This window comes from Embiotoca jacksoni, unplaced genomic scaffold (assembly GCF_022577435.1).
Source record: "Embiotoca jacksoni isolate LCO1_2020_lvr unplaced genomic scaffold, fEmbJac1.0.p SCAF_13, whole genome shotgun sequence".
NCBI classification, from domain to species: domain Eukaryota; kingdom Metazoa; phylum Chordata; class Actinopteri; family Embiotocidae; genus Embiotoca; species Embiotoca jacksoni.
Window position 1 is genome coordinate 14,508,196 of NW_027185263.1, and position 19,647 is coordinate 14,527,842.

The window sequence follows — 19,647 nt, forward strand, 5'->3', positions numbered from 1 at the left end:
TTTAAAGTTAAGTTGGGTGAACTTTATTAAATTTGCAGACACATTTAGAGCTCATCATTCTTCCCCATCTTCGTACAGGTAACAACCAGTTACTTATAAAGCAACTGGACACCATGTCAACACGGGCACATGAAAGGCACAGCACTGAACATGAAGCCATTTCACATTGGTTTGTCAGGAGAGCAAACAACACGAGGATCTCAAGGGCTCAATTCAACCATGTGATGCTGGTTTGCTATCATTACGTACTCTTCTGTTAAGGATATAGTTTCCATTATCCACCTTGTCCATTGGTAACAAATGCGAGTCAAGTGTGATTCAAACACTTTCCAAAATGAATATGAAAAATAAGTAACATTTCATACATGACATACAAACTTTAAATAGAACAGCTTCTGTGGATTACCAGTCAAATTAGACACCACGTGTAACATGTAAGTCAAATGAACAGTAGCCTTTGTTTTTTCACAGTCATTTATGATTTTAACTATCTAAATGTTGTAAATTCAACTAGTCTGTGTTTCTTTGGTTAAAAAAAAAAACAGCTGGGGAAAATAACCAAAGGGAGAAAATAGTATCTTTCCAAACAAGCAGACTGTTATTTACAGTTTAGTACCTTGTAAATTCTCATTTAAACTCTTATCAACTCTGTGTGCGTTACTGCGTGTATCCCTTTGTGCGTGTATGCATGTTTGTGTACTAGACGCAGTGGTGAAAACTGTGCAGGTTTGATTCTGGCTGCACTAAAGTGTCTCTAAAGCAGCATGTACCGTGATGGTGAGAACAGAAGGGGACAGCTGTGGTTTTGTTGTGAGGCGAGCTGCCCGTGGCTCACTGCAGGCTAACTGTGAAAACAGTCAGAGACTAAAAGGAACCTCGTCCCTGCTCCCTGCTGGGATCCCCTGTCCAAATCTGTTTCAGCGTTCCCCGTCTTTGTTAAGTAACCAAGTGCTCCTTTACTGAAGGGTGTAAAAAAAAAAACCACAATTCTCGCCAAGTCCCCCGGCGATGTGTTGTCATTGTCGTAGCTGGTCATCAAAACACTTGCAAATCTTGACAAGCATATGTCACAAACCAAGGTGTGTTCTAACAAGACAACAGCACGTTTAACTTAGTGCTGTGCACACTCCACTTCAAAAGGATGGAGGCCACTGATTATCATGGCAGCAGAAACATCCTCTTGAGCCAACTGTGTAAACTCCAAACATTATCAAATGTTAATCACTAGACATTTCTATAGTCTTTTTTTTTTTTTGTTAATTGCACTTTAATACAAAATACATGGATTTTTCTTAAGACGCAAGCAAACATTTAAGACAGTTTACAAAATGTTGTAACTTATGTCAGTCATCTAAACTCGGTGAGAATCATTGCCAACGATTCATCAGTAACCTGGCAGCTGCCCAGGGCCATCACGTTGGCTCCTCCAGCCTCAGTTCGCAGCAGATCTGGCTGAAAGCAGGATCCTCTGGCTGCTCGTGGCCGGTGCCGTGTTTCAGCCAGACAGGGAGGGAAGGAGGAAGGGGGGGGGGGGGGGGGGGGGAGAGGCTCCTGCTAGGAGGAGGCTGACGTCTCCATAGTGGACAGGATACGCACCACCTCGGTTCTCTGTGTAGGTGAGATGTGCTGGGTCATGTGCACAATGGAATCCATGGCAACCTCTGGATTGGCTTGAACAAGGCTGGAGACACAAAAGAAAGACATGTGCTTGTCAGGTGGGGCGGGTGGAGGTAAAGAAAATGAGGTAGTTAATTCGAGCGGCCGACAGTAAGTCTGCGCTGTAGAACTCGTCACCACGTTGAAGCTGCATTGTTGAGAAGGATCACCTGCGGATCTGCTTGAGGATGTGATCTCGGCGGATGTACTTGATGTTCTCGTCGATGACCGACCTCGCGCCCTCTTCTTCAGCCAGCTGCCGCTCCAGCCATCCCACCACGTCTTCGTTGTTGTCCCACAGATAGGCCTGCATAACACAGGGAGGGTTCAAGGACAGAAGATTCATCATTTTGAGCAATTATTTATGGATAAATAAATCACTCCTTTTCTCATGGTTTTAGTGTAAAAATATGTCACAGGGGATTTTTGTTTTTGTTTTTGTTTTTATAAGTCCCAGGGATGCCGACAGACAAATAAAATACATAAACCATCATGAATCATCCAATAAAAATCAACAACAACAACAAAAGAGATGGACAGGCACAAAGTGGTGCTTGATGTCTTGTTGACCGGACCTGATAGGGAAATTAGTATTCATGAGTGCTGGCATTTTTGATCCCAAACAAAGCCAGGCTGGAGGGCTTAGCACAGATTTGGGGGGTAGAGGGGGGTTTAATGGGCTCTTGCCTTTTTATGAACAGTCCTGCTCGAGGTCCGCAAGAACATTTAATGCCCTTATTAATCATTTTTAATCTGTTTGCTTTTAATTAAGAAACAGCGTGTTGCTCTCCTATCTGCACGTGCCAGGGCTGTGATTAATTGTGGCTTAAGACAGCCAGTCCTGATTGGGGTAATGTATTAGCTAACAAGGAGGCCACTTCTGAAGAGATCTGAAACAGCGAGCCGGCTCCCCCTCACCCCCGCCGGCTGGTCCTCTGAGCCCGACACCGGGCCAGGAAGGAACCACGTTTATGTATCTCTGAGAGTTGTTCATTAAGTACCAGTTTTTCTGTATTTAATCATGATGATTTAATTTGAATGCTTACTACTTCTTTATCTGCTACACCTAGTGGACAACAATGGGAGTGTCAGAAGTCAAATAGAGTACTCTGTAATTATTCCCAGGGCTCTGCATCACACATTGCCCTGGAACAACAACAACAACAACAAATATTGGTTTTTGAGAACACATACTTGTAAGACCTCACAGAAGTACTCATCAAAATAGCCGGGCTATATTATGAGTTTGGACATGAGTAGACGGAATATAAAAATAAATGATCAGAAATGACGAGTGTGATATAAATTGAAGTTCAATGAACTGACAAATATTTCCCAGACGTCTGTGTCTCTGTGAGGAGATGATGAAAAAATAAACTGCAGGACGGACACTGTTGTTCTACAGTTTTTGTCCACTTTCAGCCTTTTGGATGTTATAATCTAAAATACTGTATTTTGGATCATATTTACAACTTAACAGACTTGGCCACTTCAGCTGTGTTTGGGAAGACTAAAACGGCCCTGATCAACTTGTCATAGAGTTGTTGAGTATCTTAACTGACATTGGGTAAAGCAAAAAATGACATTGTTTGTTTTATTTTTGAAACATACTGTACGTTTAAAATATAAGGAAGATAAATAAATAGTAAGACAACGACAATATAATAACAGAATGGGAATTTCATCATAATCCTTGTTATATGCGAGTGCGGCTTTAACATGTTCACTCTTAAGTCAACATTTGGTTTATATGCTGCCAAATTCCATGAGATATTAATTATGGTTTTCTATATTATGACACTTTCCACACTGTAATTGAACTATGTGGAAACTGAATATTGTCAGAGTATAGGAAAAAAAACTCAAAAAAGGTGCAGTGACTTTTACCTTAACAGCCCCCTCGGCCTCCACAAACCAGCGGCGCAGCATCGCCTGGATCTGACCGTCTGTCAGCTCGGTGTTGGCCACATGGATCTTCCTCTTAACCGTGTCCTCCAGCAGCAGGCGACGCAGACGCCAGTAGAAGAACTGACGGGACGTCGGCCAATCCAGGATATCCTGAGGAAGAAGAAGGACAAGCAGCTACGTTTAGAAAGCGCAAGCATCTCCTACATGAGAATTTGAGGCGGACCGTGGATCAACTCATTACTGGGATGTGGCACTTTAGCAGAAATGTCTGTAGTGTTCATAAGGCTTGATTTGAAATTCAGCTGCTCATTTCATAATCCCTGGACATCTAAGTGCGGATGCAAAAAAACCTCAGAATACCGTCAGTTATGACACAAATCACCCACAATTTAAAGGGCTAATTCAGCCCGAATGAAAAGTCTGGTTGAAAAACATGTGCACTACAGAAAAATGTTATTGTCTAAATTAAGTGAACACAGTGAACTGAAGGATGCACACTGTGGCAGATTTCCCAGCTGCTATACTTGAGGTGACCATGGAGACAAGTGCAGTTAGTAATCAGTGTGTAAAAAATAAAAAAACAGCCTGACTGCAGGTTGACTGACTGACTCCATCTGTGAAACACCCTTCTGGCCATGTGAGCAGAGTGTGTGTATGTGTGTTTGTATGTGAAAGATGGGACTGTGGAGGCACGGAATGAGATGGGGCCCGCCCGAGGCTGCTCTGTAGTTGCTAAGGTGATTGACCGGGGTCATCAGAAGATAATTATGAGGACGAGTCTTGCAGCCTGGTGAGACCAAACATTATTCACTGGGCAGGTGCGGCAACAGCCAGACTGATATTCCCCTGTGGGCTTTTTTTTCAGGTTATTCACATACTGCACATTCGTATTGAAGCAATACATGAACGCGAGATAGCTTTAGTCCTCACCGTGATGACGCCCTTCTCTTGCATGCGACCGGGGGTGTCATGGAGGTCTGCAAACTGCACGGCCACCTGGTGGTAGATGGGCAGCAGAAACTCCTCGCGTTCCTTCAGCTTGGTCTCCAGCTCTTTTCGATCAGGGGGGCTGAGCTCGGGGGTTCCTGTTGGGAGTTTCAAAATAACGCCATAAAAAACATATTGCTATAAAACTGACGGCCATACGGGTGCAGGTTTTGATTACAAATGGTAAAAGGTCTACACTTGTATAGCGCTTTATCACCTTATGGTCTCAAAGCGCTTTTACAGTTTTCCATTCACACACTAATGACTGAGCTGCCATGCAGGGTGCTCGCCATCAGGGGTGCATTCACACACCGGGAGCAACTTAGGGTTCAGTGTCTTGCTCAAGGACGCTTGGGCATGTGGACAGGAGGAGCCGGGGATTGAGCCACCAACCTTCCGATTAGTGCGCAACCCACTCTACCGTCTGAGCCACATCATCCCCTACAAGAAATAGCAAGAAATAGTACTTAAAGATAATAGATAAAAGGAAACACAACAGAGATCAGGAGTGAAAGCCAACAATTCTGTCCACACATGGTAGTCCTGTGTTGCTCTTTCCTTGTATGAGGTGCTATCAAAAGGTTTTGATACCGTTTGATACACAAACAAAGCGCAGCTCAGGGATGTGCATTGAGCAGAGGGAAGCAATACCTTTCACGAGTAGATATTCCAAGTTATTGCTTGATCATCATCAGCATCTGTGTTACGCACATTTTAGTGAGCAATGGTACATAAAGAATTTAGAAGTTCAACATTAAGTTGTGCAGAGAGCACACGTCAAATTTTGTGTTAAACTTGAAATCAGCAACACGGACCATTGAAATGCTTCAGAGAGCCGACAGCAATGAAGCACTCAGCCAGCTGAAGTGTTTTGAGTGGCACTCCCTTTTCAAGAAGGGTAGAACTTCACTGTCCAATGCTTATTCACAAAAATTCGTACTTTCCCCTGCTCCATGCACTTTACTGTGCCGTGCTGCGTTCGCGCACCACAGGAACTTTTGATTGCACCTCGTATTCCCATCGCCATTCCTTCAGCTTCTACATGAGAATGCAGCTGAAAATTAACACCTGCTCAGTGCATTTTGTTTTGGAGCTCCCCCGAAGCCTTCGCTGCTGTCACTAAAGACTGATTTCCATTTCACCAGTTTGCCCACAGCACAGAGCCAATGCAGCATTGGACCAAAGGAAAATCAATAGTCTAGTGCAGGAGAAACAGGAGAACTGGTGATTGATCTGGACAGGCTGTGATTGACACCTCTCCCGGGGGAGTGCGCTGAAGATGACACAATCAACACCAAATAAAGAAGGACAGCGAATGCACACATGCTCCCACTTGACATATTGCTCCTCGCTTAAATGAGGACAAGGCCGAGGAGGACAAAGACACTCGTAAAGAGCTATCATTAGAATTGACGTGCTGGACTGACCCAATTTTTCGGCCAAGCCCATGTAGATGGGATCTATTCTTCTCATGGTCTTCACCAGGTCCTTCTTCCTAAACTTGATCTCCACGGTTCCTTCAGGCTCCAACACTCCACCTCTGCAGGCAAGAAGGATTTAAGTGAGCAAAGGTGATTTTATGTATGAAAAAACAGATAACAGATCTTTCCCTTTTCTGTCAAACTCACCGGCTGTCCTTGTCGGCGTACATCTCCATGTGGCGGGGGTTGATGGTGGGATCTATAACAACCCAGGAGCCTCCTCTCAGCTCAGCCTGCGGGGGAATATAAACCAGCACTGGCTGCTTGTACTCCCTCAGCCCATCCACTATGTAGGCCCCAAATTTCAACACCTGGTCGTACATATCTGAAAAAGGACAAATCCATATGAGATAAAGCGAGGGCTCAATCTCATATTGACTGACTGCTTACGGAGCAGAAGTACCTTTCATTCCTCCAGAAAAGCCCCTCCAGTTGGAAAACACCATGAGAGGTAAGCCCTCTCGATTCAGGTCCTTAATGGCCTGCGCTGTTTTGAAGGCAGAATCTGGGAACCACACCTGTCCTGCCTGCTGGATGATCTAAATACACAAATCAGAAAATCAGCTTCAGTACCAACAGGAGGTGCCTGTAAATATCTTAATACTTATGTTGCTGTTCACACTTGAATATATATCGATATTGAGCGACCCTTACCTTTGCCTCAGAATCTAAATTGGCTGGATCAGCTGGGATTGACAGCTCCACTGACCTGGTTTCCACAGCAACCACTCCAGTAGGTATCCCACCCAGTCTGTAACAAGAGGTCGTTCAACATTGACGTCTACAGAATACCTTCACTGCATTCTCGAAAGCCAAGATGTTTATCTATGGCATAACGGATCATTTTTGGTTCATATGTCTTCCGGTTTAGTGTTTTACGTGGAGCTCACCTGGCTCTGCCCACCACCACACTCTGAGCCCACGGCTGCATGATCTCCATGAAAGAGCCGTGGTCGAAGAAACCATTCTGCCAAGAACCCTTCGGAGCTTTAAACAAGGAGAGGGCAGCAGAGTAAACAGAGTGTAGAAAGGTAAAAAGGAGTGAAAGCATTTATTTTCTCTTCCCATGCTATTTTTGAAACCCTTGCCTTTCTTCTCTATGCAGTCTGATCTTGTGTGTGTGTGTGTGTGTGTGTGTTTTTCTTCAGAATCTGTTATCTTGGCAACAACCGTGATGGATGACTGTAGAAGCCGGCTTGCTCAGCTCTTTTTCTGCCTGCACACCCTGACAAACATGGCCAGCCTGCGAGGTTACCATTCAATTAAGCCTCACCACTCATCACTACCAGAGCCGTACGCTGACTGGCCTCCCACGCGGTACCCCGATCTCCTCGCCATCCTTAGCTGTAATTACACTGATGTGGAACCTGCTCAGTCCTGACCTGCAGTGTAAAACACACTGCAACAACTTTGGTGCTGATCTTGCCTTTAGCAGCAAAACGTTAGGCTTCACTGTTTCTTTCTGAGTGTCTAATAGCCTCTTTCTTGTAATGAATTAGTTCAACCTTTAACTCTTTGGGATATCAGGCTGTAATAATAAATCGTTATATTTACTTGTGATGCCACAAAACAATGAGCGTGTGACTTTTTACAACTGCTGATAAAGCCTTATTGCTGATTAGCGGAGGAAAAGTGAAAGTGTATAAATTATTTTAATAGTCAAAGCTTAGATGCTATTTAAAGTAATAGGAGGGGTTGTTTTTCTTTTTAACACAGGTCAGATTTAGAGAGAAAAGCTTTGATGTAGGGCTGCAAATAAGAGTACTACAACATCAATAGCATTAAAGCTATAGTGTGGAACTTTTACATATAAATGAATGTCCATTAGATTCAAGCCCTTACTAAACAAATTCACACAAAGCTGATAAAACGTATCACTGCCAGATTAATCGGTCTGTATTTTACAGCATACAGTTTTTTTTTTTTAAATCTGGTGTCTGGTGAGACATTCCCGTGCTTCACATTGGGCATGCTCTATGGGTGAAGGAGGTGCACCACAGACTTCTGCCAGCCAACTTCCTGCTTAGCTCAATGCTAACTTGAATTGGGATAAAAATAATTCAAACATGCTCCTGTAGACTTTCCAGATATTATCAGACCAAATGGAGTAAGCTACGGGAGAAGCCTATGATGCAAGCACATGTCGACAGTGCTTTTGTAATAACACTGACGGGCAGACGGACGTTCCACACTGCAGGTTTAATAATTAGTGGAATGATTATTGGTCATTAATACGGGATATTTATTCTATAAAATGTAAAAAATGGTAAACATACCAGTTATAGTTTCCCAGATCCCAAATGTACATCTCAAAAATATTTTTTTTTCTTCACCCAACAATCAAAACTGAAAAGGCACTGAAATTAAAGTAATGTGAGAAATCTTTAAATATGAGAAGCTCAAGCTGAAACCATTTTTTGGGGGGCTTAATGCATAACATTTGTTTTCTCTTGACTAACCAACCAATTCTGCAATATTTAATTGTGAGAGAAATCTGACTCATCACTGAGCTAATTTAGATGTTTTAGGTTTTGTTACACGGGATCCAAGAAGCTGATCAAATAATTACAAATATCGTCGCCACACTTAATATCTGAAGATCTGTCATTACAGAACTACCAGTCAATCACCAGAACTATAAGTCCCCTACATCATTGTGTGCCTGAACTATGTGTTCTACACCATGCGGTATGTAAATACGTAATCACTCAGCACTCACTCTGACTGGGACGTCCCGCTAACATCCAGCGAGGGTCATAAGGAGCCTTGGTCGGCATAAACTCTATCAAACGATCAATGGGATCCTTGGCATGAAGGATGGGCACTGGACTAGATTTACACTGAAGAAAAGAAAAGTCATTATTCTATAGTCACAAATGCCACAGACAATAACTATAAATAATTTTTCACACTGATGCAACATTTTATTCCAAATAGCTAAATGTTACCATGGGCATGTAGGACAGCCACTGCAGAAGAGCGAAGACTCCCTCAAAGTCATCGCAAACAGTGCAGTGGGTCACGCCGTTGTTGTGCATGATCTGAATTCCACCGAGCTGATTGTTGGATGTGTACACTTCTCTGCCCAGCACCTAACGAAGGAAAAACACAAAGGAGTGGATATTATGTTAGGAAAAAGGTAAAAGTAATATTTTTCTCTGTTGACTCCCAGACTGTCCCATTTGAATCTGGATTTTATACCATCAGGGCTTTCCTTTGGTTTCTGGAGGGCGTAGGTGCAGTGGTAGCGGTGGGGGGTGGTGGGCAGTTACTGCACTTAAAAACTACGCATTTATAGGTAATTTTGGATTATTTTCATTATAATATTCATCTAAGAATGCACTGTCTGCCGTAAAAATAATAATCATCAAATATTGGTAAAACAAAGCTAGTAGTGAAGCTTGAGTGGCAAAGGTGATGTGAAAAAACAGGTGTGCTGCACATAAGTGTTATAATGGTAGAGAAAACCCTGGACCGTGAAGGTAAACAATTCTTTTGAGGGTACATCTTACAGAGTAGTGTGTTCCCTTGCAACCCACTGATATAAACTGGAGCAGCAGTTTACAGGTCAATCTAATTGAGTGTTGATTCACCCTTTAAAAACCGCCTCCCTCTGGTCTCGAAGTGAGAAAACTATGTTGTGCATCACTAGCCGACAACAAGAGGTGGTGTCGGGACTGTGTGACTGGGCTCGGCGATATCACCCTGAAACACAGACATGCTGGGCGACAGCATCCTCGTCAATACAGGTGATCAACAGCCAGAAACCTCTCCATCACAGCAGTCACAGGTTGGGGGCAGCATCTGCTTCTCTTCCTACCAGATGGTGTGCTTTAACACATGCCCCTTCACAACCAAGATTTGTATTCAAAATGTTATACATTTAACCGGCTTGTATGCATTTTTGTTGTCATGTATTCTGACGCATACAGCAATTTCTGTTCCAACTGATGGATGGATGAGATGGAAGCTACCAAACTTCTTTTGTCGTCACGTTGCTCCTTTGCCAATCTGAAGCCATAAAACCTCCCTGCCAGCCCACCCTATTTTCATAAGCGGCCGAGAACAGGTGGCAGGGCCCTGACATGGTTCCATAAAAATCAGAGAGGAACTCAGTCCCTACCCTCCGCGCTCACCTTTTCAGCCATCATTTACTTTCTTTATTACCATTAATGGTTATGTATCTGCCCACAAATCTGGGGCACTCTCCTAAAGCTGTCAGGGAAGCTGGCGGCCCCGAGAAACATTGCAGTCACCTTGACATACACAAAACCCCTGTGCCTCTGGCCATCGGCAGCTTCATTAAGATTCCACGGCAGGGGGAAGAAGAGGAGGAGGAGGAGGAGCAGCGGGAGACGACTGGGAGGAAGAAAACAAGAGGCCAACTGGTAGTAACAGCTCACTGGGGTATTTGTGCGAGTAGTTACTATTCAGTCCCCATGAAAATATGAGTGCTTTTCAGCAGCTAATGAAATGATGATCTCTGGGTGGCAGGCTCCTGCTCTCCATTAAGTTTCAGTTAAGAGCCAGGAAGCCACATGATGAACGAGGAGGGAAAAAAACTACACTACTTCTCATTGAAATCACTTTTTCAGGATCTTCAAATAAACAGTGTCTTGCAAACAATTGATATATTGCTATGCATCACTACAACAATACTCATTGTGGACATTTTTCAGTAATCATTATGATTCTGCTCCCACAAATGGAGCTAAAGACTGAGGCCATCTAAAAACAATTGAGCCTCCAGCCAATAGGTACGCCATCATTGGGCCATTTGCATGGCTTGTCATGCGGCGATCGTTCATCTAATTTGAAATGGAGTCATCTTAATGCACTGACAAGGACAGAGAATGGAAAGCAAGACAAGAGGAGGTAGTGAAGCGTGCAGACGCGCGCACACACACACACACACACACACACACACACACACATACATACACACACACAGGCCAATCAACTGTACGCAGAAAAACAATCTGCATCAGCAAAACTTTTCATTTTGATTAAAAACAAATGATATGGCTGTCCTGCACTGCAGCCTCTGGCATGTCACTCTATTTCTATGCAAATACAACTTCATGGTTCGCTTTCAATTATTCCACTTTGAGTGGCAGGCAGGCCCGAGGCTGGGATCGGAGAGGGAATCCTAGTAGAACAGAGCGAGGCAGAAGGAACGTGCCTCAAAATTGCCTGATCAGCGAGTTGGAACAAGCCTCAAGATCACGGTACACTTTTCTAATTTTGTTTCTTTGACGTACACACACATCATCCTCCTCTTATTTTATTTTTCAGAATCTATAGTATTGTATTTATTCACCATAAAAAAAGAAGAACAGAAAATCCAGTTATAATGTTTTGTTTTACTCACGTGTTTTGCTTCCTCTCATAATAGCTGAAAAATTTAATTGCCAACTAATGAAGGTTTTTAGAGATTTTCTCATTAAAATGCAGATGTATTAATTGTGTGAATTTAAAGACAGCTCATTTGGTGCTCGTTCTGCGTTACAGGAGGAGCACAGTGCAATAAATATCTATTTATTCTAGATCATTTTACCTTGTTAAGAGCTCCAGCTCCAGTTAGGATGATGTGAGAGTTGTCCACTTGGATGGTCCTCTGTCCAAGCCTCACCAGGTAGGCCCCGATACCGATGGCTCGACATGTGACCTGCGGGACAAGACAAGCATCTTAAAGGAAAAATTCGCCATTTTTTAAGTTGATGTCCACCCAGTGTTGCTGTTATATGTGGTCAGCTAAAGCAATAGTTTCCTCAGTGAGTGCTATTTTTTCGCTAGCGGAGCTGTGCCTACATGTACCAGGATGCATAGCGCGCAAGAGTCTGATGCCTAACCACCTAATTCTTTGGCTCCATTTGCCAAGTTTCTCTCATTGTAGCACCATTGAAGAAAAAAAAAGAAGAAGTAAGCAAGCAACCAGATGATATTGTCTGCAGAGAGCAAAAGAAATGAATGCCGGTTCGTAATCAGGAAGCTACTAGTACTGACCATATACTGTAACGTGTAAACAACAAAACACAGTATTAAGTGTCACTCAGTGGTCATCTGCTCTCTCAGTCCTCCTGGTTTTAGTTTTTAGTTCATTTTTCTTGTCCTAAAGAAGTTCTCCAGAACACGTCAGTTCAAGTGAGTAGAAAACTTGAATGCATTGTAACGCACACACGGCTCTCTTAGTTAGTGTTGGTGGCAGCATCTAACTAAAACAGGCCATTTCAATAATTCAGTCCCTGTTTAGAACAAATTGGAGGGCAATTTGAGCAAAGGCACCAGCAGGCACTGTTTTGTCTGCAGCTTAGTTTCTGGATGGTCTCCACCGACCATATCCTCCTGCACAGTTAATGCAGCTGCAACATTGGCCCTTTCACGATAAATATTATGACAGTATACTTTGTAATATCCGAGCCAGCCAAAACACTGTATAATGTATCCTCGTTCATAACTTGCTCCGCGCTCATATTAAAAAAGAAAAACCTAGGTTGTTGCAGCACAAGCAAAAAGAGCTGGCTTTTGTTTAGGTGCAGCATCGAGAGCGCCCTCTGCTAACCGAGACATTGTTGTTCTGGCCACCAACTAGGTCACTGTACACATCAAATGACAGCGCTGGTGCCAGAAGAACAACAGATTTAGCTTGACCAAATTTACCATCATCCACAAAATAAGTGGCAAGTGATCTTTTCAAGGCATGAAATATGTGCAAAGTAACCACATGCCAGCTGATCAGCTTTATGTATGAAGTAAGTCTTTGTCTTGAAAAATCCCACTAGTGTACAGCTCAAACTAAGGAGCAGACTACATGTATGACTGTTTTTTTTTTTGTACACAAGTGCCCACTTCAGTCTTACCAGGTTCATGGTGATGATCTCATCATAAGCCAGAGAGGATTCTCCGGCGATCATTCCAGACCCTTTCAGATTCTCCACACCCAGCCCTTCATCTTTTCCTATGATGTCAGTGATCTTGTACCTGCATGACAACACACATATTTACAAAGAGCCAGATATACCCCCCACCCCAATAGCTTTCCACTTGTCATGTTGTCTGCTGTTTGAAGCTCACAAGGTTACAACAGTGATGTATACTTGACCGACAGACTCATTTCCTGTGTTAAAAAATGTACCTGGATTCTCCTCCATCTTCTACGTGTTCGCAGTGCACAGAGTTTAGAGCTGAAACCTTCTTGTAATCCTGAGGTGTGAGGTAGAGATACTTGAAACCCTGTAGGGGACATACATGTTGACAGTTTAATTACAACAAACAATGACGCAAAAGACAAAAAGTCATCACATATTTTGAAAGGCAAAAAAATGTCCCCCTACATTTTAAGTAAAGAACAGATTAATATGTTTGTGCCAATAAACTAAACAGCCACCAGGTGGATGTTTGAGGTAATGACAGCGATTGGGATTACTCTTAAAATTAAAACGTTTTCTCACTAAAACAAAATCAAAGTACCGATTGCTGGATTTCAGTTAGTGAACCTTAAAACAGTTACATCAAATTGAAAATGAAAGAAGCCTTCAGGTACAGCGTCATGTGACTGAGACTGCTGGCTGACCTTATAAGGGTCAGCTAGATCCTGCCAGGCCACGTGGAACATGTGTCTGATCTCCTCTGCCAGGCCGATGCGGGCGCCACTGTTGGCTGCGATGTAGATTCGAGGGATGCCGCTCTCCCGGGACATCTCTGAGGCTCGCAGGAACAACATGTCCTCCTGCGGGCCGAACGAGCCGATCTTGTGTGTGATGTCGTTGCTTATGACGATGATCTCACGTCCCGCTGGGTACTCTGGAGTTCGAAGGGTCATCCGCCATGCCACCATACCGATCTGGATATACAATACAGATGCACTTTAATAAAATAAATACAGAATATTGTTCAATAAATATATTTTAAATGCTCTATTTGATGATTTTTTTTTTTTTTTTTTTTTTTTTTTTATATATATATAATTTTGAGGGTGTACAAATTGGCTCAAATAATGTTGCTGAAAAGACTGGCTGATTCAGAGAGCAGCATTTTATCTTTGGTAGAGATAGACGTATTCGATTTAGGTATTATTTCTTAATGTGCACTGTTCTATTTAATGATACAGTAGACTTTGGCTTAAAACAATAAAGTATTTAACAAGCAATCCAGAACCCAACCAAAGAAACACAGAGACACCTACAGAGTGAAAAGGAAACTGCACATTTTGAAACAGCATGTGGATAGATAAAGAAAAAGGTAATTCTTATTTTTCAATGTGTATATTTAAGTAAAAAAAAAAGAAGCTTAAAACACTGACTTCATTGCCCCCTGGCAGTCGGTTCATCTGCACCAGCTGATCCTGGGCGTCGAGCACCAGCTCAGTGAAGGTGAGCAGCTCAGAAGGAAGAGGGCATTTGGGTAAGTGGGCGTAGGCCTGACTGGCGTGCCAGAGCTTTTTCAGAGCCTGAAAGATTAAATTAAATGGTTAGAATAAAATAAAATCATGTACCATTTAGTTATTTTTAATTGGAAGCTGAGGCCAATGTTCAAAACGTATGTTTTGGTACCTGTCTGAACATTTCTGGAAAGTCGTAGACATAGGTGGTGCCTAGAGATTGTGCCTGGAAGCGCTTGGACTGCAGCAGGTCCTTGGTGACGTAGGGTGTGTTGATGAGCATGCCATGCAGGGGGCCTTGCTTGTCTCCATATGCTTGGAACATAATCTGGAACCAAGGGATGAAGGGAGTCACTTTACAGATATACTGACCTCTTTAACAACCTTGGCATTAGGAAAACAAAAAGGATGATTTTTAAGCATGATGGTTATTATGACAATGATCATTTCTCACAGCCGCTGCACTGACACAACTTTGATGAATACAAAGCATCTGATTGTAAGTGTACAATGCTGGAAGTATAGTATTTGTGTTTTGGTGAATAGGGCCAACAACATCCTAAAAAAGCTCAACAACATGCCTTTGTAGATCAGAAGAATTCCACTCCACACTAACAACTACACTTCTTGTTGTAACCTTCCAACATTGTGCAGTATTTTCCTGAATCTCATCTTATTAAACAATTAAAGGAAATGCCACAGGTTCTGTCTCAACCTTGTCTACAAACTTCAAATAGAAAACTCATAAAATACCTATCACATTTACTGTTATGGAACTAATAAAGCAACGAAAGAAAAAAGGAGAAAAATAACATGCAAAATGTCATCGTTTCATGTAGATTTGACCTATTTACTTCCTGTTGAATGTATGGAAGTGAGGGTGAACAGATGAATGAATGGATGGCTGGATGGATGAACTATAACTTACCTGGTCTGCTGCGAGAAGACACATATTACTAAAAACAATTGTCCACCAGGCTAAGGGCAAGACACCAAACTGGATCTCTCCTCCAAATTAATAAAAATGTAAGCGTTTATTCTAATGTGTAAAAATGACCAATTCTATATTCAACTTTACAAGAGTGTCTGATAAATTGCACTGGGGGAGCTGAGGTTTCCAGGATGGAGCTGAAACCCTTTGCCAGACTGGACAATAAGCAGATGAGATGGAAGATGTGTGAGTGCCCCACCTGTCGGTCTTTGGGCCCCACCTGTCCCGTTCGGGAGTCAGTGACCTCCTTGTACAGGCTGATGTCCAGGTAGTAGCCTGATTCGTTAGTAAGGAAGAGGCGAATGGGGATTTGCTTCCCCGTCGGAGTCAGGCGGATGTTAATTTTCAGTTCGGCCTGCAGGACGCGCAGCTTCCACAGACGGCTGCCGTAACGCATCACCATGGAGCGCACAGACTCCTCGATCTGAAGTTTGTGGGGGGAGAGAGTAGTAAGAGGCAAACTCACTGATCATAATGCGTTCTTAGGTATGTGTGTGTGGGATTGTTTCACAAACCTTTGATGGGTCCATGATCACCGTAGGGACAAAATTGAGGAAGATGTGGTTGCAGTCAGTCCGTACAGTCGTGTTGTTGAAAGCCACCTCCAGTTCATCCATCGCTTCCAGCAGCAGACGCTCGGCTTCATTGTGAAGGTATTCAAAGGAGGCCTCCTAACAAAGGGACACAACAAAATAATGGTTAACAAGGGCAGATATGACTCATTTTGGGGATCAAATAATTAAAGAACATATGGATCTTTGTGGAAAAATCTCAGAAGAGAACAAAAAATTGCAACTAAACGGAAACGAAATGCGGAAAGGTTCCTTGTTGTTTTGTATTCTCACCTTTGTGACCAGATCAGAGTGGCGGATAATGGCTCGGACAAAGAAGCGGTAGTCTGTAACCTCTGTGCCCACCTCCACGCGGGCTGCGCCCAGGTACAGGTGCATCTTGTGATTGGCACACGGGATGGCAGTCAGGGCAAAGTTGCGCATGCGGTTGAGCTCCAGCTGAAACGCCAACGCCGGCTCCAAATGACGATAGATCCTGTCCTCCTCAAACTGTCAAGAAACAGGCGGGGAAAAAACATCACAAACAGCAACACCACACAAAACAGCTCTTCTCAATTTAGGCTTTCCCACCAACATCTCTCACTTTAACACAAGTAGTTCAATTTGGCAAAGTCATGAGTCCTTAGTGGGTGTAAGAGGGGACAGGCGCCTGAAAGCCACACACTGTATTAAGTGAATGAAACCGTGGGCAATCTCAATCTCAGAAAGCTGCTAATGGGTGTCATTTCTCTTAAATGGGAGACGTAATTAAAGAGTTCATTACTTTAATGAGTTTTAGTGCCACCGTTGTAGTGAAACTACCGGGGGTGGCGGAAATGAAGAGCCATCACTGACTGCGAGGGAATGAAATTCAGCATTGTTGTGGTGAGGGGTGGTGATGGTCAGTCTGGTTGGTTTTTGAATTTTTGAGTTTCTTTTCAATGTCACAATGAAACATACAGGATACGCTTTAATATTTTCCACTTATGGTCATTTATATGGACCACTTCAATTTGGGTATTCAAATAAAAAAATGTTAAAGAGTGATGAATGACATGTTACCTGATATGACACCATGTCCACACCTACCTTGTCTCTGGCACGGAATGTGAAGAATTTGGGGAATTCCCTCTGTGAATAATAGTGAGATAAAGACAGAAAGAAAAAAAATATGTCAACATAATGTTCATAACAAAAAGCTTGAGAAATCAGTTAGACACACACCAACTATAAACCTAATGACAGCAGGTGGAAACAAGCTGTTCTGGTCTTTGTTTAAATTGCTCCACGGTTGAGTGTTAAGCAGTGATGGTCGGGACCTTGTTCTACATGCAGTGAGCCCTGTGCTCTTTTACTGCAGTAATTTATCTATCAAGACATCAGCGTGTATTCACTCAGACGGCATCCCTCACTCTGCTAATGAATAAAACATCTCCTTTCCTCAGAGACATGTGATCCTCTGAATAATGCCTACTAACCCTGTTTTGACGTTATCAGATGAAGTGTCCCACTTGCCAAAACAATGCCAGACCGATTGGAGATGCTCTCATCAACTCTCAGCCTACATGATGATGAGAGAGTTGCAATAGTACACACTGGGAACCTCCACAGCCATGACACTGTGATTGCATATCATATTCCCCCTCCACAATACAGTGAACTGAGGAAAAATCTTTTTTTTTTTTTTTGGGGGGGGGGGGGGGGGGGTGCATAATGGTGCAATCTCTCCATGTAACAGGGGCCGGCAAGATTATGGTGGCATTAGTTAGCATGATTAGATGTCATCAGAGACTGTGGTGCCATCAAAAGACAAATCAAAGCCTATTGTCGAAATGACAGAAGAGGCGAAGGAATCAGGCATTTCTCTAAATTTAATCCTGCCCTAAATCCCCGTCATTACTGCTGTCATCTGAATGTTAGTGGCTGCTCTCTTGATAATAGGTCAAACTTGGGAAGATAGATGCTGCGCTGTGTATAAAAGCACATCAGCAAGGGAACTAAGCTCCCATAACTGGGGGTTCAGCTTTGACCTTGCTATCCATGTGTGTTCACATTACTGCATGCCATTTACAAAATGAAAAAATGTGTGATGTCATGTATCCACAGTGATGGGCGTTTAATGGTATCTAGGAAAACTGGCTAAAAAAAAGGTTGCCAACCTAATCCTTTATTGATTAAGATACATTTTGTTTATTTAAGATGGCACAACCAAGTAGCATCGCACAGCGATTTCTCCCATTGGTTTGTTAACTGCCGTTTTGAAGCCTCAAGTTTGGCATTTTGAGGGGTGGATGTTACTACCGGAGACTTGACACACCCACAATCAGGCCTAATATCTAATTATTAGAGAATTATTTCCAGAAGAACTACCAGAAAACTGATCAAAAGGAATGAATTGAGTGATTGAGATCATAATGATAGTAATTTAACAGACTTTTTATCTTTATCTTTTAGAAGTTGATGCTTTTTGAATGGGAATCTATGGAGTCAGAGGCATTTTGGAGCCAGCCCCTAAGGGCTCTCAGTGGTATTGCACTTAGAGGCACATCCTCATGTCAGACCCGGAAGCTACATCCACTTTTATATTCAGTCTTTGGGCAAAACAGAGTTGAATAAGATTCCTCCTGAAATCAAGGAGTTGCGGGACGCACTGTCATTTGAGCTCATTGGTCTGCCTTCTATCAATAGTCTCTTATTAAATAAGTGGTATTTTGCAGCTGCCTCTCTAGATATCTAACGCTCACTTCCTTGGTAGGATGGGTTTGAAATGGTGTTTTTTTTTTTTTTTTTTTTTTTTCACAAAAGCAGTGATACTTGTCCAGATTTCTTTTTGTCCTCATCTACTTACATGAAACCTTTGGTCCACCTCACAGTTGACTTGCTTCCTGAAATCCTGCCATCAAAAATGCAGCAAAAGCAAGGCATGCAGAAAGAGATACAGAGACAAAGACAAGCTAAATTTCAAATGCAAATTATCATTTTTAAAATGATCACAGTAATGTCAGTCCATGTGAATGCTGATAAAATGTTAGTAATTACAAAAAGAAAGATTAAAGATTCAGTTAATTTGTAACATTTTGTTACATGTGATTCAAAACTGATGAATCTGTGACATGCAAGGCAGCAGATTGTGGAGACAGCTGGTTGTCAAAGTAAATATTAACTAGAACTCTCACCTTCTGAGCAACAAGGAAAGTCAGCCTTCGGATGCCGTGTTCAAACAGCAGAGATTTCTGAAAGGAGGAAAATGTCAGCATGACTTGATCTTTTTTTTAGCGATCTAAAACATTTAAGTCTCTCCAGTGAAAAGAAGAGAAACAAACAGCTCCCACCTTTGAGTGAGTGAACTCCCGGAACATGGCTGCCAGACCATCGTCCTCAATGTCGCTGTCAGTCTTTATAGCCACGTTCAGGATATGGATGGGCTCATCCTGGACACCCTTGACGACAAAGCAAATACACAATTAATACTAAGTTAGACTTTCATGCAGTTTTGTGACTGGCAGAGAAGTCTGTTCTCGTCACCTTGTTGTCCTCTTCACCGTACAGGACGGGATTGCCTCCCTCTGGGAAGGTTGGACTCGGGGGAGGAGAGTCAGAGAAGCAGCTCAACACATCTGTTATGTTCCTGCAAAGGAAAGAAAATCACGCAACCCGTCAGTCAAACTGTATTGTCAGCGTGTACCAAAATAG

The 19,647-nt window shown here is 42.7% G+C and overlaps 1 protein-coding gene across 7 annotated transcripts in view; it reads right to left on the reverse strand.

The window, feature by feature from the left end:
• Nucleotides 1-19,647, reverse strand: part of acaca (acetyl-CoA carboxylase alpha) — a 39,497-nt gene continuing 19,850 nt past the window's right edge. For 4 of the 7 annotated variants that reach the window (XM_069146825.1, XM_069146822.1, XM_069146824.1 and 1 more), the window contains 25 exons: nt 19,480-19,582; nt 19,287-19,394; nt 19,131-19,187; nt 18,803-18,847; nt 17,044-17,085; nt 16,249-16,464; nt 15,919-16,074; nt 15,603-15,827; nt 14,585-14,740; nt 14,335-14,481; nt 13,606-13,875; nt 13,168-13,265; nt 12,893-13,013; nt 11,590-11,700; nt 8,981-9,124; nt 8,752-8,872; nt 6,923-7,019; nt 6,687-6,783; nt 6,436-6,571; nt 6,180-6,357; nt 5,979-6,091; nt 4,495-4,649; nt 3,544-3,714; nt 1,827-1,963; nt 1-1,681 (listed from right to left, as the gene is read on the reverse strand). In XM_069146825.1, coding sequence (XP_069002926.1) covers nt 1,555-1,681; nt 1,827-1,963; nt 3,544-3,714; nt 4,495-4,649; nt 5,979-6,091; nt 6,180-6,357; nt 6,436-6,571; nt 6,687-6,783; nt 6,923-7,019; nt 8,752-8,872; nt 8,981-9,124; nt 11,590-11,700; nt 12,893-13,013; nt 13,168-13,265; nt 13,606-13,875; nt 14,335-14,481; nt 14,585-14,740; nt 15,603-15,827; nt 15,919-16,074; nt 16,249-16,464; nt 17,044-17,085; nt 18,803-18,847; nt 19,131-19,187; nt 19,287-19,394; nt 19,480-19,582 — 3,331 coding nt within the window. In that variant the 3' untranslated portion in view covers nt 1-1,554. The remainder of the gene's footprint in view (nt 1,682-1,826; nt 1,964-3,543; nt 3,715-4,494; nt 4,650-5,978; nt 6,092-6,179; nt 6,358-6,435; nt 6,572-6,686; nt 6,784-6,922; nt 7,020-8,751; nt 8,873-8,980; nt 9,125-11,589; nt 11,701-12,892; nt 13,014-13,167; nt 13,266-13,605; nt 13,876-14,334; nt 14,482-14,584; nt 14,741-15,602; nt 15,828-15,918; nt 16,075-16,248; nt 16,465-17,043; nt 17,086-18,802; nt 18,848-19,130; nt 19,188-19,286; nt 19,395-19,479; nt 19,583-19,647) is intronic. The other 3 variants (XM_069146827.1, XM_069146826.1, XM_069146823.1) reach the window with 1 other exon arrangement.